Below are 24,519 nucleotides of genomic sequence, written 5' to 3'. Positions count from 1 at the left end.
TTCGCTCATCTCCAAGGGTCGTGCTCTTACGGAAATCTATAAAAAAAATGTGAGAAATAGAGATCGGAGAAAACGCTTGCTCTCAAGAGAAAGGCGCCCGAAATTCTCCCGACAGCCACAAAGTCGGCATGGACTTTTGCAGATGCTGTGCCATTCGTTTAGTCTGAGAAAAACGATCGGAGATCCAGGAGGTGTCTGCTGGACGTGGTGTGCGCGCCCTCAACGTCGTCTTGTATATATTATTTATATATAGAAACAATTTTTGTTCACCAAATGTGTCAATTGTGTGAGTGTGTGTGTGTTTGTGTGTTTGATTCTGTATGTGCCCATTGAAAGTAGCATATTTCGGCTGCAGTTGAAATTCAATTTCGAAAGTGCAAAAAGCTAAATTTTATACATGTACAAAATAATAATTTGTGTTCAAAATAATTACGATAAATTTCATATTTTTCAGCCAAGAGAAAAGCTTAAATATCTTTGACAACATCGCTGCCTTCTTCATGTTCATGTGCACGTCGTTCTAAATATATGTGTATATATATAAGAAAAAAAAAGAAGAAGAAAAATTTAAAAGCGGTTTTTCAGTATACGCCGCAATTAAACAACCATCAAATAAATTTCCAATCCTAAGTAAAAAGATTTCGTTGAGCGTGTGGAAAAGTCCTGTTACGCAGACTACGCGAACGCGTCTGTGTGCGTGCGTGCGTGCGTTCGTGTGTGCAAGTGTGTGTGTGCTACCCATGTTAAAGTGGCCCTGTTTTTGGCTAATTATATAGCTAGTCTGTCTAGCTAGAGCTAAAACATGGAAGGAACACCGGGAACAGCAGCCGACGCAGCCGCCGTCGTAGTAGGTAAGCAGCTACAGACTGTTGATAGGTCGATGCTGGGTGCGGGGTGCGGGGAACGGGTTATGGGAGAAGGGAAAGCAGACGGGTTTTAATCTTCTCTGCACAGACAATGGATTCCAAGTGTGTATATTTTTATAAACGCACGGGCTTCGTCTCCGTCAAGCATTGGCCTCTGTGCGGTTACGTAATGTGGAACTTAACGGAACGAAACTGAACTAAAGTGAACTGAACTAAAAACGGACTATGCAAAACTTTTCATAATTGTGCGCTAAATAAACCGTTGCCAGCATTGGGATTTTGAATTTTATTAGTGAATTCATAATTATTAGTAAATTAGTTGCGGTAGTTTGTTTGAAAAGTTTCTTTTTCAAAAGACATTTGCACACACACATATATACGTACATTAATATTTGTACATGCGAATATTTTAGTATAGTTTTTGTATGAATAATATTCAAACTATTTTTAGTGCACATCTTTTGTAGACAGGCGGCAAATGGCTGCTCGTTGCCGGCAAAGATCTGCGCATTGAGATTTGCAAAAAACAAATATGTACATTTGCGTACTTAGTTGTGGAGTCGTTCAGTATGAAAAGAGAACTCAGTGTTGGAAAGCTTACAAGACATTACGAGATTACACGGGATTATGTAAAGTACATACTTAAGAACTGATCAAGGCTGTCCTCTTCAAATTGAAGAATCAATATATAATCGATATAAGAAACTAAGAGAGAGAAAGAGTTAGGTGTATATATACGCCGATATTAAAGGACTACAAGGGGTTACATAAAGTACATACTCTCAAAATGATTAAGAGTTTCCTCTGCGAATTGCAGAACCAATATACAATTAACATCATAAACTAAGAGAGACAAAGAATAAGGGAGTATATAAGCCGTAAGTCAGTTTTGCTTAAAACACACATTTTCTCAATATTTTATCCCAAATAAAATAGTTACGTCGATGAGACAATATAGTTTTTTCGTTTATCCGTAAATAAGAAAGCAAGAGAGCAGAATATCTAACTGAAATCAAATATGGGTCTTGTGATATCAAAATTACTGAGTTTTTTTTGCAAGGAACACATTATAAATCCTGAAATTTCTAAATACAGTACCCAAGCCGAGAAATAATGTTCTTACATTACGAACATTTAACGCTCTCTTAGCTATATACATACTTCTAATCATTATTTTGTACATAAACCAAAACTTTTTCCTGTTTTCCGGCGCAGACAGTTCATTCTAAAATCTCTAACGGACACATTTTATTTTAAGAATATTTTAGAACGAAATTGTGCCTAAAATTTGGAGAACCAACTGATTAGAGTTCTATGCAAGTCGTTACGTAATATGGAACGACGCCTTTTTCAAAGTATAGAAAGTATTGGAACTAGAAGCCTATTTGCCTTTAGGAAGAATGTTTATGAAATATAGCGCCTATTGTTCAAACATCTGATCTTTCGCTTGTATTATTTTAGAACCTCCTGGCCAGGCCACAATGCCAGATCGGTCACCACGTATTACGTTTAGTGATAACTCCAGCTCCCTGATACGCTGCATACCCAATGAACGTGCGACGTTTTTTGTGAAAATCGATTGCGATGAGGAGGATGAAACGGAATTGCTGCCCTTCAAATTTGAGTGGTAAGTCATAGCCAATAAATTAATACAAATGTGTGCGTGCGTGCGTGTGTGTGCGTGTATGTGTGTGCAGTGTGTGTGATTCACCGGTTGTGTGCATAATGCCAAAATGTTGCGCATTTACATTCAATTTCTCCTTCACGCTTGCTCAACAAGAACTGAGATACTAGATGCCCGGGTTAACGGCGACTGCGCCCAGAGCCGAAAACCGAACGCTGCGGGCGGGCTGTGCTCTCTCTTCTTCTTCGTCGTCTTCGCCTTCTCCTTCTTCGTCTTCTTCTTCTTCTTTGTTGTCGCAGCGTTCTCTGACCATTTTGGCTCTTGGGCAATGGCAATGGCAAAGGCAGAGCAGCCGTTGCGGCAGTTCCACTTTGACGATCGGCGCATTAACATATCCGTTGCCCAGCAGCATTTTCTATAAGACGCAAACGATCCACGTATATGTGTATATAAGTATGTGTGTGTGCGTGCTTTAAATCATATGGAATCATACGCTGCGTATACTTGATAAATTCGAATTGTGGCAAGATAATCAATCAAATTCATGAGCTTTCCCAGAAGACAGTGTATTTCTGTTGTGCGTAAAAACTGTTGCATGCACAACAAAAGGCTCCACCAAATGTGATGTGCGTGCGTGTGTGTGTGTGTGTGTGTGTGTGTGTGTGTGCGTTGCGTGTGTGGGCCCCTCGAAATGGTGGCGATCGTCTAAATTTAGATGCATTAACAAATCGACTTGCACGGTCCGGCACGGGAAAATATTTAGAAAATGTTGTAAAGCTCTGTGGCGTCATGATGTTTCAATTTTTATGCCCAAAATGTGTTGAAAATCGCTTTTCAACTTAAATGGAAAATGAGAAAAATTACATAATCAGTTCGGTGTATTGAAAGAAACTTTTGCAATATCCGCGCCAAAGCAACAAAATCAACAACGAAACAAACAAATTTGCGAAAAGGCACAAGAAACAAGCGAAACATTTAAGATTTCGTATTTGTTTTAACTAAATTAAAGAATTCTCTGGTACACAGAGAACAACGAATTATTAGCAATTCGAAAATGAAATGCGTGGCATCCGTGAGATACGCGTCCCAAAATAAATTGCCAAAATACAAAATACAAGAAGAAACAAATTTTTCCTTTCTTTTTTGTTTTTTTTTTTTGTTTTTGTCGTTTTGTCTAGTGTTCACAATTTTCTTTGGCTTTTGTGTGTGTAAATACAAAATACAATTAATATAGTCGTGTCGGTTCGTACAAAGCCAAAATGTGCATTTATTTATAAACATTCTTGTTTTCGATTGAAATATTTTCGTCATTTTTCTTTTTAGATTGGTTTAGTTTTTGTTTTTTTGTTTCTTCTCCTACTTGTGGTTGTTTTGTTTATTTGTTAATAGTCATAATAATGCCAACATAAATTAATGACTTTTGTGCTAGGTAAATTAAAGCACGTGCCTATAATAATAAATTTATACCCATATATCCATATCCATAATTTGGATAACATTGATAGACCGAACGTTAATATAAACAAAACGGAAGGAGACTTGAAATACTATTATACAGACAAATAGGCGTTTGTCCGTGACCAGATCTGAATTGCCTTAACATATATTCTAAATGGTTGAGACGACCTCTCTATTGTAAAGCTAACTATACCTATTTACAAATAAATACATATGTAGTAGAAGGAAGATACGCTTTATAAAAAGAACAAAAGAAGTAGAACAGATTAGAGTATCAAATATAAAACCGGTAATCAGAAGCCTATGGAAACGTATGAAGCGTCATTTGAATTCGTGAGAATCGCGTAGTAGGGCAATATTTAAAAATTTTAAAATTTATGAAGTGAGGTAAAATTGGTCTACGTTGAATATAAGAGACCTTGCCAGGTCTAAACTTTCAAATCTCAATTTAATGCATCCCTTTTTACCTGCTCGTTGAAAAATATAAGTCTTTCCATTTTATTGTCCTATTTCCACCCATAGCAGTGGATTTCCGCAATCGGCGAATCACTTTAAATACATTTTTACAATATGGGTTGAAAGTCGATCGGGCGAAAAACAAAAATTAGCCTTTGCTCAATTTTCCACACATGGGGCTTACATTTTCCGAAAAGTCATTTGTATCTTAATTTCTATACCTTTTATTTAATTGCACAGCGTCGGTGTGTTTGCGTATGTGTGTGTATATGTGTAAATAGAATATAAATATTTAGAGTAAACATTAGAATTTATCGAACACCATGGGCAACGGATGCTCAAAATGCTGTCGTTGCTGCTGCAACGAGCACAAACAAATTCACGGCACGCTCTCCACAGCCTCTGCCTCGTCCGTCTATAGGAAAAGGTAAACCCGGCGATCAATAAGACTATTATTTAGTGGTCCAACGAGTCAGCAAACCTCCTCATATATAACATAACCCATCAACGTTTCACAGGACCCGTGGCGATATACCCATCGAGAACTCCGATCGCTTTCGCATCACACAGACCAGCAATGCCGTCCAGCTGGCCGTGGAGCATGTGCAGCGCGAGGATGCTGGACACTATACCCTCTTTGCCCGTACGAAAAGCAACGAAGTCGTGCGCAAGCACGTCGAGCTCATTGTCGAGGACAGATCGACGGGCGAGGATCCACCCGTATTTCTGCGTCGCCTCGTCGATCTGTCTGTCAAAGTGGGAACACGAACACGCCTCCTAACAGAAATACGCAGCTCAACAGACCTTAAGGTATAGTTAATTGAAAATAATTAACCCTTAGATTAATAATGACCCGGAGATATTCGTTTGGATAGATCTGTTTGGGATATAGATTCTCAATTTGCATGAAAAGGTGTCGGCCATTAATCGTTGCGTTTGCCTTGGGTATATTCCCTGATCGTGCATTAATTTAATATATAATAGACAGATATTAAGGCAATTTTGTTTTAAAATCGCATAGGTTTGAATTCGAATTATTCGATTCTTAAGCCAAATCATTTGTCCAAAATTCAGTTAAAAATGGATTGAGTAAAGCTCATTACAAAAACCCTTTGCATAAATCTAACCATATTTGTTAGATGTCAATTTTGGGTAGATATAAAATTTAGCCCGCATCTTGTGTATGCAAATATTTACGGCTTACAATATTTTCAGTACAACGGGCAATGGTAATTTAAAAATTGAATTGTTATATTAGATTTTCGAAAACCAGCTTGACGAACTGAATTTATAAGCAACGAAATCAGAAGTCCATATATCTCATTTTTACGTCATTTTATCTAGAATCTAATCTCTCAGTTTTTAGAGTAAAGTTAGGGAAGCTTAATAAATATATTTTTTTGATTAGTTGTGGCTTTTCGAAAACCAGTATATGTTAGAATAATTCGTAAAACTCTCTAGAAAATTATGAAATAATATAATATATATCCCAAAGTTATATAATATATATCAAAACTTCTTCTTCTACTTAAATTAAGCCCCAATCGTTTGTATATATTAATATATCAGAGAACTAGCAATAAATTCTTAATTATATCTTAAACCAAATTAATTGCATACTCACGTTTTTTTTCGCCATTGCAACATCAGCTAACCTGGTATCGAAACGACCGCAGAATTTGCGAGAATGATCGCATCAAGGAGACCAACGAGGGCACATTTCACTATTTGGAAGTGAGTCCAGTAATACTCGAGGATGGCGGCCAATGGATGCTGATGGCTGAGAATATGGGCGGACGCAATTCCTGTTTGGCCACACTGAATGTCCTGGTGCCCAAGGCGTACAAGACACCCGAGTTTGTGGAGGAGCTGCGAGCTGTGCTCACCGAACAGGGCACCGTCTCGCTGGAGTGCAAGGTGGTGGGTGTGCCCACGCCGCATTTGCGCTGGTTCAAGGACTCAAAGGAGATCAAGGCTGGCGATATGTTTGCACTGACCGCCAATGCCGATGATCCAACATCGCTGGGCACGTACACATGCGAGGCAAAGAACTGCATGGGCGTCACCTACTCCAGCTCCAAGGTGCATGTGGTGGGACGCGGCAGTCGCGAGGGTTCCCTGAAGCCAGCCGACAAGTGAGTACCGGAATCTAGCTCGTCGCCTTTCGCTTCGTTTTTGCTCAATTGAATTCCTTGTTTTTGTTGCTCGTTCTCAGCGTTAGCAGCAATGCGCCGCCGCCGATCTTTACGAACGAGCTGCGGAACCAGAGTGTCCACATCGGGGATACCATCATACTCGGCTGTCAAGGTGAGTGGCTCTCAGCGCTGCGTTGGCGTTGGCAATCTGCCCGACAAAATAAAGCAAAAACATTTTTGTTTATTTTTCTCACGCACACACACACACACAAGCTAGTTCTCGTTAGATATATCATCATATACTTGTCTATATATTTATAGATATATGTAGATATATGTAGGTAGTTTCTGGCGGCGTCTGTTTTGTTTTTAGACATTGTGCGCTCGTGCTCTAGAAACTTGAACTCAATGAATGTGCTGGGAATGCTTGGACTGTTGTTGAGGTGGGTCAACAACATGCGCCAAATGAGTCGAGCAAAACAAAACCAATAATTGCCAAACGAGAGAAATGCCAGCCACAGTCTCCCTCTCGCTTGCTCTCCCTCTCTCTCTCTCTCTCTCTGAGAGCAACATGACGTATACGTGATATTTGATTAGTTTATTTAACTTTGTATTGCAGTTGTGGTGCCGCCTTGGCCCAAGAGCGTCACCTGGTACAATAAGGATGGGCGCGTGGATACCGACGAGCGCTATAAACTAATTGAGGATGGCCTGGGCGTCTATATGATCGAGATCAAGCCCTCCGAATCCTGTGACGCGGGCGATTGGAAGTGCGTCGTCACCAGCTTTGAGGGCTGCGTGGGCATCTCAGCTTGTGTGGTCAACATGGACAGTGCGTCGAGTATTCCAAAAAAAGTAGAAACGAACGAAACTAACAATATTTATTTGCAGTTCCCCGAAATTATCGCAAGCCCAGATTCATGGAGAGCCTGCGTGCTGTGCTGACCGAGGAGGGACTCGTTTCGTTCGAGTGCAAGGTCGTTGGCTTTCCAACGCCAGTGCTCAAGTGGTTCAAGGATGGCCACGAACTCAAGCCCGGCGATGTTTATCAGCTGACGGGCACCAATTCCCTGGGCACCTACTGTTGCATTGCGCGCAACTGCATGGGCGAGACGAGCAGCACGGCTGTGCTCACCGTGGAGGACATACAGAACCAGCTGACGGATGAGGAACGTTTGGTTTTCACGCATCAGAATCAGGCGCCCAAATTTCTAACCGGTCTGAAGAGCACAGATGCCAAAATCAACGAACCGTTTCAATTCAAGGTCGTGGTCAAGGCCACACCCGATCCCATCCTGAGCTGGTTCCGGGATGAGCTGCCCATCGATCCGAACGAGCGATATAATCACTATCGGGGCGAGAACGAGGACTGGCTGCTGGACATCAAGTCGGCGGAGTTTATCGATCAGGCCGAGTGGAAGTGTGTGGCCGTCAATGATTTTGGCACCAGCATTACCTCGTGCTTCTTGAAACTGCAAATCCCCAGGCATTACAAGAAGCCCCGGTTTCTGGAGTGCCTGCGCGCAGTGCTTACCGAGGAGGGCGCCGTCAATCTGGAGTGCAAGGTCATTGGCGTGCCGCAACCGGTGCTCAAGTGGTATAAGGATGGCGTTGAACTGAAGCCGGGCGACATACATCGCATCATTTCTGGCCAGGATGGCACCTGCTGTCTGGGCACCTATACATGCGAGGCCAGAAACTGCATGGGCGTGGTCGCCAGCTCGGCTTCGCTGCTGGGCTTCGAGGATGCACAGCGGACACAGAAGCCAGAACAGCCGCAGGCGAATGAGCTGCAAAGGAACTATTCGCTGTCCACCATACAGGAGGAGCGCACCTCACAGCTATACGAGACGCCCGTGGGCGACATAACCATAGATGATAAGGGCGATGTCTCCTTCTCGTTCGATGGCAAAGAAGTCTCCGTTTCGCTATACGAGACGCCCGATCTGACGGAGGAAGAAGCCCTGAAAATTGTTGAGATGTATGCGGATCAGATTTCGGAGCATGTAACAGAGCATAATATTGTTGAGTTGCCGCCGTTGCGTTTCGTCAAGGAGACTTCACAGTCGGGCAAGCTGCTAATGGAGGCGGTTGTTATAGATATATCACCCGAATACTTTACACACGATGAGGATATGCGCACCGAGGCGGATATGGATGATATATCTATAACTGAGATCACAGTGCACGGTTCCTCCGGCAGGGAGGGAGTCTTTGACAAAGAAACGGAGAAATATGCACAACAATCCTTTGAAAAAATGGAAGAGGAACTCTCCCTGACGGCGCCTATACGTAAGCGTAAGAAATCGCGACCCACAGAGACTGATGAGTTCTTTAGTTTGTCCAAGGCTTCCGGCTCGGGCAGTCAGGGCGAAGAGGAGACATCTGATCAGCAAACTTTTGCCAGTGCACAAATGTCCACATCGCAGAAGGTGGCCGCATCTTCTGAGGGCGAAGCCGCAGCACCCCCGAAGCGTAAAAAATCTAAAAAACCCACGGATAGCGATTCGTCAAAGACCACCGAGGACGATGCCAGGCTCCAGGACATTTCGGGCGCGGTGGGTGACGGATTATTGATGACGCCAGCGTCGCACATGAAGGCTGTGACCGATGAGGCGGAGATCAATAAGAATCTTATTGCATTGGTGCCTCTGGCCAAATTGCTGAGGGTCATTGAAAACCATTTGACAGTCGTCGAGACGGAGGTATTGGATCAGTCCACCATGATGATGACACCAGCTGCGGCAGACCAAAGCATTGCCATCATAAGAAATATTCTAGAGCCCATCAAGCAGATCGAATCAAAGCTGCGCGTCTACTCGGGCGAAACCCAAATCGATGCACTAATCCAAACCATGGATGATGATATACGACGACTGCATATGGGTCTGCAGGTAATCGAGAAGTGCGTCGAGATAGATGAAACGGGCGCCACGCTAATCCAAAGGACCAGTGTGTGCATTATTGACAGTGTGGCGGAGCATATGAAGCGGGCGCTGGAGGAGCTGAAGATCGTTAGCGAGAGATTCGAATCGGAGAGTCTGCGTAACCAAATCAATTTGACTGCCGATGATATACACCAGGGCCTGGAGATAACCCAAGGCACCATACGATCACAGGCACTGCTGCAGGAAGCCCAGGAACTGGAGGCAGCCAAGCATTTTACGGAGGCCGTGGAGAAGATGCAGGACGTGCCCGAAAGCGTATCCTTTGCATCCATAACGGAAGCCAACTTACCCAGCGAAGCGAGTGCCTTAAAGCAGATCTGTCAGCCCGTTGCAAAAATACAAGAAGCTCTGGAACGCGTCGAAATGGAGCTTTCCATGGAGGAGAATGAAGAGCAAATCTACAAGAAGGTGCACAAGAAGGTGCTGGATAGCATAGTGCAGCCAATTAGGGAACTGCAGAGTACACTTCAATCAATTGAAGATAAGACAGAGTCCCTGGCCGGATCCGAATCGATCGAACAAAAGATTAACATGGCCATCCTGGATATTGTGACCCCGCCGCTCTTCGAACTCAACAAGGGCTTGGAGCTGATTCTAAATGAGAAGTCGGACAGCGTTGAGGGTGGCATGTTTACAGTTAGCACCGTGGAGTCGATGGTGCCGCCGCTGCAAGAGATTCAGAATGGCCTGGCGCAGTTGGGTCAGGATCTGGAGAGTGGCCAGGCGGCCAGCGAGGAGGCCACATTGGATTTGGCAGACACCCAGAAGCTTTTGCAGTCCATTGCCCAGGCTGTTTTGCATTTCGAAACGAATATTGAAAGAATTTCGGAACGCCTTAGCGAGAATGTCAAATTTCGTCTACAAAATCTAAAGGACGAGCTGTCGGCTCTGATTGGCACCATTTTGGACAAGGATATAGCCCGGCATCATGTGGAGCTGCTTGACAAGCTGAAGCGTCCGATCGATGAGTTGAACTATTGCCTACGCCAGACCGAGGTGAAGTCCACCTCTGGTTCTTTAGCGGATCTGATCGAGCCACTTAGCCTCTTGCAGGAGAATACCCAGAAGGGACAAGGACTCCTGTTGGCGACGCGGGAACGCGAACCGGATAAGGAGGCACTGCAGTCCCTTGAAAATATACGAAATATAATACGCAATGCTATTATCGATATTGAGGAACACGAATTTAAGATTCTGCAACAGGAGATCCAACAGGATGAACAGCAGGCTGCTCAGCAGGACAAATCCTTCAGCGCATTGCGCAAAGTCTTGGAGACCAAGGTCTCGCTCGAGGAGTCCATTGGCAACATTGAAACACTTCAGCTGGCTCTAAACCGAATCAGTGAGAGTTCCAAGACAGCGCCCAAGATCAAATTGTCAGCGAATGAAGCTCAAGTTTCGCTCTTGCGAATCTTACAAATAGCCAAAGGATTAGCCGCATTTAGCGAGACGGAGACCACGCTCAATTCCAATGAAGCGCATACAACTCGCATTCTCTTTGAGATGGGCAAAAGCTTTGCTGATCTGGCCAAGACCCTTAATAATCCAGATGCAGACGAAAGTAATTTCAACGATGTTCTGAATAGTTTTAATGACATTGTAGCTCAGCAGAGGGAAGCTTTGGACGAGAAACTTACTTGGAATGCACTTGCCATTTCGAGTCCACTTTCGAGTTTCTTGCATGCACTCGAAAATCTACAACCGCTTAGGTTATCTGTTGAAAATTTATCCACATTGGATGATATTTCGGTGCTCAAGTCCTCAGCTGAATCGTTGTCCGCAGAGCCTGAGGCTTATGTTAAAGAGGAGGAGGGGCAGAAAGTAGCTGTCGAGCAAGAAACCCCCACGAAACCAGCTGAGGTCCTGCTCTCAGACCTGAACCATGGCATCGCTACAGTACTTTCGCATTGTGAAGACCTGGACGTGGCCTCCTTGCGTGGCGAGGCAGGTGAACAGCTACAAGCGGCAATCATCAAAATGCAAGAGCTACGCAGCAGCATTGCTCTGGTGCAGGAAACAAACCTTGTCGAGGCTGCCCAATCCTTCTCCGAAGGGACGGATCCCGGCACTTTTGCCGCTGCCATGTGCAGCTTGGAGCGCTGTGTGCTTGAGGTGGAGGAGTGCATTGCCCATAGTGGCGCCGAAAGTCTAAATGAATTGGAATTGTCCCAGCTCAAGACATTGGCAACACCTCTGCGTGATCTGAGGCAATACTGTGAGCAGATCGATACCCAAGCGCTGGAACAGGCCTTGGATATGTCTACACAGGATATATCAGACCTGAAGACCAGCGGACATCAGCAGACTGTCGAGGATGCCGTCAAGGAGGCGGCTATCATCCTGGCAGAACCCAAAGTGGAGATCTTCAATGTGCAACAAGGCGTAGTAAGTGGCATAAAGCAGCTGGAGGCTGCTTTGGAAGTCACCAAGAGGGATAGCCACGAGGAGCTGCGCCAGGTGGGCGTTATAATCCAGCAGCTGAATTCGGATTTGAAGAACATACAAGAGGCCCTCGCCTCGGACACTGATCAACAGGAAACGGTTTTGGCTCAGGCGAAAATTGCACGCACCATGTTCAAGTTGAAGGAGTGCTTGGTGCACACCTACGAATCGGGTCTGGTTGACTCCTTGGACAATGTGGAAAGCGCTTTCGAAGATATTTTACTATCTCTGCCCGTGCTGGAGTCGCAGCTCGCTCAGGAGATGTATGCCAAAATCGAGAATACCTTTAAGAACTTCATGGCCAGCTGCCAACAGCCTGAAGCTCAGCAGCAACAGTCGATGAAAAGTCTACAAGCCAACTTTGAAAAGCTGCTGAAATCGATTAAAGCTGTGGCCGATTCACCCAATGTTGATATCGATAAGTCATCGACTTTAATGGTCCATCTTCAAACCAATCTTATGGCAACATTCAGAGCTCTCAACGAGGTCAGCGAAAGGGTGGACAACGATCTGCTGGGTGGACTTCTCAGAGCCCAAAGCAGTCTAGTTGCAGTCTTTGATTTTATTGAGAATAACGAAAATACAATACGCATCATTGAATTGCTACAAGAAATCGATGTCATATCCGCGGAACTAAAGAGTTTGTCTCTAGTTTCTACCTCGCCCACAGTTCCTGTCGATATCAGTGCCATAATTGAGAACGTGACATCGGGTAAGGCGTTCCTTACTGAAATCGAACAAGGCTTGCAAAACGACAATCCGCTGAGCGTCAAGCTGCTCGATGAGAACACGGATGAAATCGGCCAATTGGAAGCCACACTTATCCAAATCGAGAATGAAATACTATCGCAGACGCAGCTTACTCAGATTACAACTGAGCAGCTGGCGCTCATTGCGACAGTTCAGCTGCAAATAAACAATCTTCAGGAGAAGCTCATTCGCCTAAGTGCATCACTTACAGCACAACAGGCGGTGGAGAAGCTAGCAGAGCCGCAGGACACATTAGATCAAATGGTCATTGCTAAGGAAAAAACAGAAACGAAGGTTAAAAGAAAACTGGAAGATTCAAAACAAACTCTAACTAAGAAACCCAAAGACGAGATCGACGCAAAAGACATTGAGTCGTTAGAGAAAGCTCTCACTGACAAACCCGAAAACTTGCAACAAACTTTGAATGTTAAATTCCTAGATTTGTGTAGTCTCTTAGAAACTAAACCAGAAAACCCTGAAATAGAGGCAATCATAAACAATAGCAAAGATATTATGGATAACTTAACGGACTCTGAGAAAACTGTTAAGGGCATATTTAAACTTCGAGAACACATTGTTCATACCTACGATGATAAATCACCTGAAAAACAAAATGAAAAAGAAATGGTGGAAGCATTTATCGAATCACTTCTAAACGCTTCTCCACCTGCTTCGGAGGATATAATAAATAGTTGTTTAAAAGAAATTAAGACTAATATTATTTTAACAAAAGCTGCTGTCCGACTTATTGGCGATACGGAAGTGGGTAAAAAATCATCGTTGATAGTGCCGAAGCTTGGAAACATCGAAAATATTTCGGAGAACATCAGGTCTAAGCTGCAAATTGAAAAGTCTTCTGAAAAGATGGTTCATCTGCAACAAAACCTAATGGATATATTTGTAATACTTGATGACCTTTTGGATGACAAAACTGTTCTATTAAAGCCCCTAATTGAGGATACGAAAACGGTTCTTCTATCAGAATATGACTATATTGAGCAAAAACAAGGACAGCTGCAAACAGCAACAGTTGAAGGAAAAATTCAAACCATAACAAAACACATACTGAATGTTTGCGAAAAGCTACAACAGCTCAACAAAGACCAGATTAAAGAAAAGCGCATTGAAGAGTACCAATTAACTGAAAATAATAAACTGGACGCAGAAAATGCTGAAAAAGAAGCTAAAGAGAAAGCTCAGAAGGGAGAAGTACCTGAAGTTGTTGCTGAGAAGGTTTCTGAGGAAAAGGTTCCTGAGAGTAAGAAGCTTGAAGTAAAGGAATCTGAAAGTGAAGCCCAAAAGGCAAAGGTACTGGAACAACAATTAATTGAAGAGCAGAAACTGGATACCAAACAGAAGAAACAGTCTGAGAAGGATGCTGAGAAGAAAGCCCAGAAGGGAGAAGCATCTGAAATCGTTGCAGAGAAGGTTTCCGAAGAAAAGGTTCCTGAGAGTAAGAAGCTTGAAGTAGGGGAATCTGAAAATGAAGCCCAAAAGGCAAAGATACTAGAACAACAATTAATTGAAGAGCAGAAACTCGATACAAAACAGAAGAAACAGTCTGAGAAGGATGCTGAAAAGAAAGCCCAGAAGGGAGAAGTATCTGAAGTCGGTGCTGAGAAAGTTTCTGAGGATGAAAAGAAAGTGATTAAACAGAATTTGCAAATTAAACTCTTAGATATTGTTAAAGCTTCTGAATCGCAAATTTCCAACGAAGGCTTGCAGTTGATTGTTACGGAAAGTAACAATATAATCGAAGATCTAGAAGACTGTGAAAAGGTTTCTAAATGCATATTTAAACTTCGAGAACATATCGTTCATACATACGATGGAAAATCAACTGAAGAACAAAATGAAAAAGAAATGGTGGAAGCATTTATCGAATCAGTTTTAGAGTCCTCTCCGCCTACATCGGAGAGTATAATAAAACGTTACATTAAGGAAATTGAAGCAAATGTCATTTTAACAAAAGCAGCTGTTCGACTTATTGACGAGTCTGATATGTTTGCTAAGCCTTCACTGCTAATACCAAAACTTGTTAATCTGCAAAATATTTCCAAAAATATTGAATCTCAGGTGCATATTGAAAAGGCTTCTGAAATGATGATATTTTTGCAACAAAATCTAATGGATATATTTGTAATACTTGATGATCTTTTAGAAGATAATACAGCTATGTTAAAGCCTGTCATTGAAGAAATTAAAACTGTCGTTCTAGCAGAATATGATTATATTGAGAAAGCACAGGCAGATCTCAAAACTGCAACAATTGAAGGAAAAATTCATAACATAACCAAAGAAATATTAAATGTTTGCGAACAATTACAACATCGCAAAAAAGAATTGATTGAAGAAAAGCGCATTGAAGAGCAGCAATTAAATGAAAAGAATAAACTGGACGCAGAAAAGGCTGAAAAAGAAGCTGAAGAGAAAGCCCAGAAGGGAAAAGTATCTGAAGTTGTTGCAGAGAAAGTTTCTGAGGAAAAGGTTCCTGAAAGTCAAAAGCCTGAAATAGTGGAATCTGAAAGTGATGCCCAAAAGGCGAAGGTACTAGAACAACAATTAATTGAAGAGCAAAAACTAGATACCAAACAGAAGAAACAAGCCGAGAAGGATTCTGAAAAGAAACCCCAGAAGGGAGAAGCATCTGAAGTCGTTGCAGAGAAGGATTCCGAAGAAAAGGTTCCTGAGAGTAAGAAGCTTGAAGTAGAGGAATCTGAAAGTGAAGCCCAACAGGCAAAGATGCTAGAACAACAATTAATTGAGGAGCAGAACCTGTATACCGAACAGAAGAAACAATCCGAGAAGGATGCTGAAGCGAAAGCCCAGAAGGGAGAAGCATCTGAAGTCGTTGCAGAGAAGGATTCCGAAGAAAAGGTTCCTGAGAGTAAGAAGCTTGAAGTAGAGGAATCTGAAAGTGAAGCCCAACAGGCAAAGATGCTAGAACAACAATTAATTGAAAAGCAGAAACTGGATACCAAACAGAAGGAACAAGTCGAGAAGGATGCTGAGAAGAAAGCCCAGAAGGGAGAAGCATCTGAAGTCGTTGCAGAGAAGGTTTCCGAAGAAAAGGTTCCTGAGAGTAAGAAGCTTGAAGTAGGGGAATCTGAAAGTGCGGCCCAAAAGGCAAAGATACTAGAACAACAATTAATTGAAGAGCAGAAACTGGATACCAAACAGAAGGAACAACTCGAGAAGGATGCTGAGAAGAAAGCCCAGAAGGGAGAAGCATCTGAAGTCGTTGCAGAGAAGGTTTCCGAAGAAAAGGTTCCTGAGAGTAAGAAGCTTGAAGTAGAGGAATCTGAAAGTGAAGCCCAACAGGCAAAGATGCTAGAACAACAATTAATTGAAGAGCAGAACCTGTATACCGAACAGAAGAAACAATCCGAGAAGGATGCTGAAGCGAAAGCCCAGAAGGGAGAAGTATCTGAAGTCGTTGCAGAGAAGGTTTCCCAAGAAAAGGTTCCTGAGAGTAAGAAGCTTGAAGTAGGGGAATCTGAAAGTGAAGCCCAAAAGGCAAAGGTTCTTGAACAACAATTAATTGAAGAGCAGAAACTGGATACCAAACATAAGAAACAAACCAAAAAGGATGCTGAAAAGAAAGCCCAGAAGGGAGAAGCATCTGAAGTCGTTGCTGAGAAGGTTTCCCAAGAAAAGGTTCCTGAGAGTAAGAAGCTTGAAGTAGGGGAATCTGAAAGTGAAGCCCAAAAGGCAAAGATACTAGAACAACATTTAATTGATGAGCAGAAACTGGATACCAAACAGAAGAAACAATCTGAGAAGGATGCTGAAAAGAAAGCCCAGAAGGGAGAAGTATCTGAAGTCGTTGGTGAGAAAGTTTCTGAGGATGAACAGGAAGTGATTAAACAGAATTTGCAAATCAAACTCTTAGATATTGTTAAAGCTTCTGAATCTCAAATTTCCAATGAAGGCTTGCAATTGATTGTTACGGATAGTAACGATATAATCGAAAATTTAGAAGACTATGAAAAGGTTTCTAAATGTATATTTAAACTTCGAGAACACATTGTTCATACCTACGATGGAAAATCACCTGAAAAACAAAGTGAAAAAGAAATGGTTGAAGCATTCATCGAATCACTTCTAAACGCTTCTCCAGCTGTCGCAGAGGATATAATAAATAGTTGCTTAAAAGAAATAAAGACGAATATTATTTTAACCAAAGCAGCTATACAACTTATTGGCGATACGGAAGTGGGTAAAAAATCATCGTTGATAGTGCCGAAGCTTGGAAACATCGAAAATATTTCGGAGAACATCAGGTCTAAGCTGCAAATTGAAAAGTCTTCTGAAAAGATGGTTCATCTGCAACAAAACCTAATGGATATATTTGTAATACTTGATGACCTTTTGGATGACAAAACTGTTCTATTAAAGCCCCTAATTGAGGATACGAAAACGGTTCTTCTATCAGAATATGACTATATTGAGCAAAAACAAGGACAGCTGCAAACAGCAACAGTTGAAGGAAAAATTCAAACCATTACAAAGCACATACTGAATGTTTGCGAAAAGCTAAAACATCTCAACAAAGACCAGATTAAAGAAAAGCGCATTGAAGAGTACCAATTAACTGAAAATAATAAACTGGACGCAGAAAATGCTGAAAAAGAAGCTAAAGAGAAAGCTCAGAAGGGAGAAGTACCTGAAGTTGTTGCTGAGAAGGTTTCTGAGGAAAAGGTTCCTGAGAGTAAGAAGCTTGAAGTAAAGGAATCTGAAAGTGAAGCCCAAAAAGCGAAGGTACTAGAACAACAATTAATTGAAGAGCAGAAACTGGATACCAAACAGAAGAAACAAGCCGAGAAGGATGCTAAAGAGAAAGCCCAGAAGGGAGAAGTATCTGAAGTCGTTGCAGAGAAGGTTTCCGAAGAAAAGGTTTCTGAGAGTAAGAAGCTTGAAGTAAAGGAATCTGAAAGTGAAGCCCAAAAGGCAAAGGTACTAGAACAACAATTAATTGAAGATCAGAAACTGGATACCAAACAGAAGAAACAAGCCGAGAAGGATGCTGAAAAGAAAGCCCAGAAGGCGAAAGCATCTGAAGTTGTTGCAGAGAAGGTTTCCGAAGAACAGGTTCCTGAGAGTAAGATGCTTGAAGTAGGGGAATATGAAAGTGAAGACCAAAAGGCGAAGATACTGGAACAACAATTAATTGAAGAGCAGAAACTGGATACCAAACAGAAGAAGCAGGCTGAGAAGGATGCTGAAGCGAAAGCCCAGAAGGGAGAAGTATCTGAAGTTGCTGCTGAGAAAGTTTCTGAGGAAAAGGTTCCTGAGAGTAAAAAGCTTGAAGTAAAGGAATCTGAAAGTGGAAGCCAAAAGGCGAACGTACTTGAACAACAATTAATTGAAGAGCAGAAACTGGATACCAAACAGAAGAAGCAGGCTGAGAAGGATGCTGAAGCGAAATCCCAGAAGGGAGAAGTATATGAAGTCCTTGCAGACAAGGTTTCCGAAGAACAGGTTCCTGAGAGTAAAAAGCTTGAGGTATGTGAATCTGAAAGGGACGCCCAAAAGGCGAAGGTACTAGAACAACAAGTAATTGAAGAGCAAAAACTGGATACCAATCAGAAGAAACAAGCCGAGAAGGATGCTGAGAAGAAAGCCCAGAAGGGAGAAGCATCTGAAGTCGTTGCAGAGAAGGTTTCCCAAGAAAAGGTTCCTGAGAGCAAGAAGCTTGAAGTAAGGGAATCTGAAAGTGAAGCCCAAAAGGCAAAGGTACTAGAACAACAATTAATTGAAGAGCAGACGCTTGACATCAAACGGAAGAAACAAGCCGAGAAGGATGCTGAAAAGGTAGCCCAGAAGGGAGAAATATCTGAAGTCCTTGCAGAGAAGGTTTCCGAAGAAAAGGTTCTTGAGAGTAAGAAGCTTGAAGTAAGGGAATCTGAAAGTGAAGCCCAAAAGGCGAAGGTACTAGAACAACAAGTAATTGAAGAGCAAAAACTGGATACCAATCAGAAGAAACAAGCCGAGAAGGATGCTGAGAAGAAAGCCCAGAAGGGAGAAGCATCTGAAGTCGTTGCAGAGAAGTTTTCCCAAGAAAAGGTTCCTGAGAGCAAGAAGCTTGAAGTAAGGGAATCTGAAAGTGAAGCCCAAAAGGCAAAGGTACTAGAACAACAATTAATTGAAGAGCAGAAACTGGATACAAAACAGAAGAAACAATCTGAGAAGGATGCTGAAAAGAAAGCCCAGAAGGGAGAAGTATCTGAAGTCGTTGGTGAGAAAGTTTCTGAGGATGAACAGGAAGTGATTAAACAGAATTTGCAAATCAAACTCTTAGATATTGTTAAAGCTTCTGAATCTCAAATTTCCAACGAAGGCTTGCAATTGATTGTTACGGAAAGTAACGATATAATCGAAAATCTAGAAGACTATGAAAAGGTTTCTAAATGTATATTTAAGCTTCGAGAACACATTGTTCATACCTACGATGGTAAATCACCTGAAAAACAAAATGAAAAAGAAATGGTGGAAGCATTTATCGAATTACTTCTTGAGGCCTCTCCAGCTGCTTCGGAGGATATAATAAATTGTTGTTTAAAGGAAATTAAGACTAATATCATTTTAACCAAAGCTGCTGTCCGACTTATTGGCGATACGGAAGTGGGTACAAAATCATCGTTGATAGTGCCGAAGCTTGGAAACATCGAAAATATTTCGGAGAACATCAGGTCTAAGCTGCAAATTGAAAAGTCTTCTGAAAAGATGGTTCATCTGCAACAAAACCTAATGGATATATTTGTAATACTTGATGACCTTTTGGATGACAAAACTGTTCTATTAAAGCCCCTAATTGAGGATACGAAAACGGTTCTTCTATCAGAATATGACTATATTGAGCAAAAACAGGGACAGCTGCAAACAGCAACAATTGAAGGAAAAATTCAAACCATTACAAAAAACATACTGAATGTTTGCGAAAAGCTACAACAGCTCAACAAAGACCAGATTGAAGAAAAGCGCATTGAAGAGCACCAATTAACTGAAAAGAATAAACTGGACGCAGAAAAGGTTGAAAAAGAAGCTGAAGAGAAAACTCAGAAGGGAGAAGAATCTGAAGTTGTTGCTGAAAAGGTTTCCGAAGAAAAGGTTCCTGAGAGTAAGAAGCCGGAAATAGGGGAATCTAAGGGTGAAGCCCAAAAGGCGAAGTTACTAGAACAACAATTAATTGAAGAGCAGAAACTGGATACCAAACAGAAGAAACAAACCAAAAAGGATGCCGAGAAGAGCGCCCAGAAGGGAGAAGCATCTGAAGTCGTTGCAGAGAAGGTTTCCGAAGGAAAGGCTCCTGAGAGTAAGAAGCTTGAAGTAAGGGAATCCGAAAGTGAAGCACAAAAGGCAAAGGTACTAGAACAACAATTAATTGAAGAGCAGAAACTGGAAACCAAAAAGAAGAAACAATCCGAGAAGGAAGCTGAAGCGAAAGCCCAAAAGGGAGAAGCATCTGAAGTCGTTGCAGAGAAGGTTTCCGAAGAAGAGGTTCCTGAGAGTCAGAAGCCTGAAATAGGGGAATCTGAAAGTGAAGCCCAACAGGCAAAGTTACTAGAACAACAATTAATTGAAGAGCAAAAACTAGATACCAAACAGAAGAAACAAACCAAAAAGGATGCTGAGAAGAAAGCCCAGAAGGGAGAAGCATCTGAAGTTGTTGTTGAGATGGTTTCCGAAGAAAAGGTTCCTGAGAGTCAGAAGCCTGAAATAGGGGAATCTGAAGTTGAAGCCCAAAAGGCAAAGGTACTAGAACAACAATTAATTGAAGAGCAGAAACTGGAAACCGAACAGAAGAAACAATCTGAGAAGGATGCTGAAAAGAAAGCCCAAAAGGGAGAAGAATCTAAAGTTGTTGCTGAAAAGGTTTCCGAAGAAAAAGTTCCTGAGAGTAAGAAGCCGGAAATAGGGGAATCTAAGGGTGAAGCCCAAAAGGCGAAGTTACTAGAACAACAATTAATTGAAGAGCAGAAACTGGATACCAAACAGAAAAAACAAACTAAAAAGGATGCTGAGAAGAGCGCCCAGAAGGGAGAAGCATCTGAAGTCGTTGCTGAGAAAGTTTATGAGGAAAAGGCTCCTGAGAGTAAGAAGCTTGAAGTAAGGGCATCCGAAAGTGAAGCACCAAAGGCAAAGGTACTAGAACAACAATTAACTGAAGAGCAGAAACTGGAAACCAAAAAGAAGAAACAATCCGAGAAGGATGCTGAAGCGAAAGCCCAAAAGGGAGAAGCATCTGAAGTCGTTGCAGAGAAGGTTTCCGAAGAAGAGGTTCCTGAGAGTCAGAAGCCTGAAATAGGGGAATCTGAAAGTGAAGCCCAACAGGCAAAGTTACTAGAACAACAATTAATTGAAGAGCAAAAACTAGATACCAAACAGAAGAAACAAACCAAAAAGGATGCTGAGAAGAAAGCCCAGAAGGGAGAAGCATCTGAAGTTGTTGTTGAGATGGTTTCCGAAGAAAAGGTTCCTGAGAGTCAGAAGCCTGAAATAGGGGAATCTGAAGTTGAAGCCCAAAAGGCAAAGGTACTAGAACAACAATTAATTGAAGAGCAGAAACTGGAAACCAAACAGGAGAAACAATCTGAGAAGGATGCTGAAAAGAAAGCCCAAAAGGGAGAAGTATCTGAACTTGTTGCTGAGAAGGTTTCCGAAGAAAAGGTTCCTGAGAGTCAAAAGCCTGAAATAGGGGAATCTGAAGTTGAAGCCCAAAAGGCAAAGGTACTAGAACAACAATTAATTGAAGAGCAGAAACTGGAAACCACACAGAAGAAACCATCCGAGAAGGATGCTGAGAAGAAAGCCAAGAAGGGAGAAGCATCTGAAGTCGTTGCAGAGAAGGTTTCCAAAGAAGAGGTTCCTGAGAGTAAGAAGCTTGAAGTAGGGGAATCTGAAAGTGAAGCCCAAAAAACAAAGGTACTAGAACAACAATTGATTGAAGAGCACAAACTGGTTACCAAACAGAAGAAACAAGCCGAGAAGGATGCTGAGCAGAAAGCTCAAAAGGGAGAAGCATCTGAAGTTGTTGCAGAGAAGGTTTCCGAAGAAAAAGTTCCAGAGAGTCAGAAGCCTGAAATAGGGGAATCTGAAGTTGAAGCCCAAAAGGCGAAGGTACTAGAACAACAATTAATTGAAGAGCAGAAACTGGGAACCAAACAGAAGAAACAATCCGAGAAGGATGCTGAAAAGAAAGCCCAGAAGGGAGAAGCATCTGAAGTCGTTGCAGAGAAGGTTTCCGAAGAAAAGGTTCCTGCGAGTAAGAAACTTGAAGTGGGGGAATCTGAAACTGAAGCACAAAAGGCAAAGGTAATAGAACAACAATTAATTGAAGAGGATAAACTAGATACCAAACAGAAGAAACAAGCCGAGAAGGATGCTGAGCAGAAAGCTCAAAAGGGAGAAGCATCTGAAGTCGTTGCAGAGAAGGTTTGCGAAGAAAAGGTTCCTGAGAGTAAGAAACTTGAAGTAGGGGAATCTGAAAGTGAAGCCCAAAAGGCAAAGGTACTAGAACAACAATTAATTGAAGATCAGAAACTGAATACCAAACAGGAGAAACAAACCAAAAGGGATGCTGAAAAGAGAGCCCAAAAGGGAGAAGCATCTGAAGTCGTTGCAGAGAAGGTTTCCGAAGAAAAGGTTCCTGAGAGTCAGAAGCCTGAAATAGGGGAATCTGAAGTTGAAGCCCAAAAGGCGAAGGTACTAGAACAAAAATTAATTGAAGAGCAGAAACTGGAAACCAAACAGAAGAAACAATCCGAGAAGGATGCTGAGAAGAAAGCCCAGAAGGGAGAAGCATCTGAAGTCGTTGCAGAGAAGGTTTCCAAAGAAAAGGTTCCTGAGAGTCAAAAGCCTGAAACAGGGGAATCTGAAGTTGAAGCCCAAAAGGCGAAGGTACTAGAACAACAATTAATTGAAGAGCAGAAACTGGAAACCAAACAGAAGAAACAATCCGAGAAGGATGCTGAGAAGAAAGCCCAGAAGGGAGAAGCATCTGAAGTCGTTGCAGAGAATGTTTCCGAAGAAAAGGTTCCTGAGATCAAGAAGCTTGAAGTAGGGGAATCTGAAAGTGAAGCCCAAAAGGCAAAGGTAGTAGAACAGCAATTAACTGAAGAGCAGAAACTGGAAACAAAACAGAAGAAACAATCCAAAAGGGATGCTGAAAAGAAAGCCCAAAAGGGAGAAGTATCTGAAGTTGTTGCAGAGAAGGTTTCCGAAGAAAAGGTTCCTGAGAGTCAGAAGCCTGAAATAGGGGAATCTGAAAGTGAAGCCCAAAAGGCAAAGGTACTAGAACAACAATTAATTGAAGAGCAAAAACTGGATACCAAACAGAAGAAACAAACCAAAAAGGATGCTGAAAAGAAAGCCCAAAAGGGAGAAGCATCTGAAGTCGTTGCAGAGAAGGTTTCCGAAGAAAAAGTTCCTGAGATTAAGAAGCCTAAAATAGGGGAATCTGAAGTTGAAGCCCAAAAGGCAAAGGTACTAGAACAACAATTAATTGAAGAGCAGAAACTGGAAAGCAAACAGAAGAAACAATCCGAGAAGGATGCTGAAAAGGAAGCCCAAAAGGGAGAAGTATCTGAAGTTGTTGCTGAGAAGGTTTCCGAAGAAAAGGTTCCTGAAAGTCAAAAGCCTGAAATAGTGGAATCTGAAAGTGATGCCCAAAAGGCGAAGGTACTAGAACAACAATTAATTGAAGATCAGAAACTGAATACCAAACAGGAGAAACAAACCAAAAAGGATGCTGAGAAGAAAGCCCAGAAGGGAGAAGCATCTGAAGTCGTTGCAGAGAAGGTTTGCGAAGAAAAGGTTCCTGAGAGTAAGAAACTTGAAGTAGGAGAACCTGAAACTGAAGCACAAAAGGCAAAGGTACTAGAACAACAATTAATTGAAGAGGATAAACTAGATACCAAACAGAAGAAACAAACCAAAAAGGATGCTGAGAAGAAAGCCCAGAAGGGAGAAGCATCTGAAGTCGTTGCAGAGAAGGTTTGCGAAGAAAAGGTTCCTGAGAGTAAGAAACTTGAAGTAGGGGAATCTGAAAGTGAAGCCCAAAAGGCAAAGGTACTAGAACAACAATTAATGGAAGATCAGAAACTGAATACCAAACAGGAGAAACAAACCAAAAGGGATGCTGAAAAGAAAGCCCAAAAGGGAGAAGCATCTGAAGTCGCAGCGGAGAAGGTTTCCGAAGAAAAGGTTCCTGAGAGTAAGAAGCTTAAAGTAAAGGAATCTGTAGCCAACTCTCAAAAAGAAGAGCAGCAACTGAATACAAAACAGCAGCAGCTGGATAAATTATCACAGAGCTTAGATGAGATGGTTGATGTAGTAGATAAAAGCGAGAGCAAACGACATGAATCTGAAACGGATACTGTTAAGGCGGAAGACTCCACTAGTTTGGAAGCGAAAACGTACAAGTCCTTGGAGTCTGAGTATAGGGAAAGAAAGGAAACCCGCAGCGCTAAGCGTAAGCCGACAGTCGATCTAATGCTGACAAATCGTAATTCGGCAACGGGAAGTGATCTCAAGTTGACATGCGGCTTATCTGGTCACGAGATGAGAGTGATGTGGTTCAAGCAAAATAGTCCCATTGCGAACGATGCCAAGCACAAAATAACCCTGAACGATGGTCTGTCCTGCCTTGAAATCAAATCGACAGAAATGAATGATTCTGGCATATATCGATGCATAGCGTCCAATCGAAATGGAGAGGTGGAAACGAGCTGTCTTGTGACAATATACGAAGCACCTTCAACCAAATTTGGCACACCGCCAATATTTACACGCAACATACGAGGTAAGTGCCTGTTTTACCTATGCAGCCCACTGAATTA

At 42.1% G+C, this 24,519-nt stretch overlaps 2 protein-coding genes across 11 annotated transcripts in view; both read left to right on the top strand.

Moving 5' to 3' along the window:
* Positions 1–41: 41 nt before the first annotated feature.
* LOC135437842 (titin-like) lies at positions 42–17,728 on the top strand (the record flags this gene model as incomplete). The annotated part of the gene is made up of 7 exons (XM_064695918.1): positions 42–851; positions 2,328–2,493; positions 4,923–5,214; positions 6,055–6,539; positions 6,620–6,711; positions 7,159–7,371; positions 7,431–17,728. Coding segments are annotated over exons 1-7 (11,595 nt in total), but the record flags the coding sequence as incomplete, so codon positions are not given.
* A 53-nt stretch (positions 17,729–17,781) lies between these two features.
* Strn-Mlck (Stretchin-Mlck) overlaps positions 17,782–24,519 on the top strand; it is a 31,118-nt gene continuing 24,380 nt past the window's right edge. For 7 of the 10 annotated variants that reach the window (XR_010437730.1, XM_064695655.1, XM_064695654.1 and 4 more), the window contains exon 1: positions 17,782–24,482. Coding sequence is in view for 9 of the 10 variants with exons in the window: in XM_064695655.1 (XP_064551725.1) it covers positions 17,786–24,482 (6,697 nt within the window). In the remaining variant the exon portion in view is untranslated. The remainder of the gene's footprint in view (positions 24,483–24,519) is intronic. The other 3 variants (XM_064695659.1, XM_064695657.1, XM_064695656.1) reach the window with 3 other exon arrangements.

Source organism: Drosophila montana, unplaced genomic scaffold (genome assembly GCF_035044405.1).
Source record: "Drosophila montana isolate Dmon_TW-CO22-7 unplaced genomic scaffold, ASM3504440v1 contig_3833_1, whole genome shotgun sequence".
Taxonomy (NCBI): domain Eukaryota; kingdom Metazoa; phylum Arthropoda; class Insecta; order Diptera; family Drosophilidae; genus Drosophila; species Drosophila montana.
The sequence above is the reverse complement of the archived record's forward strand: the minus strand, read 5'-3'. Positions and strand labels throughout refer to the sequence as shown.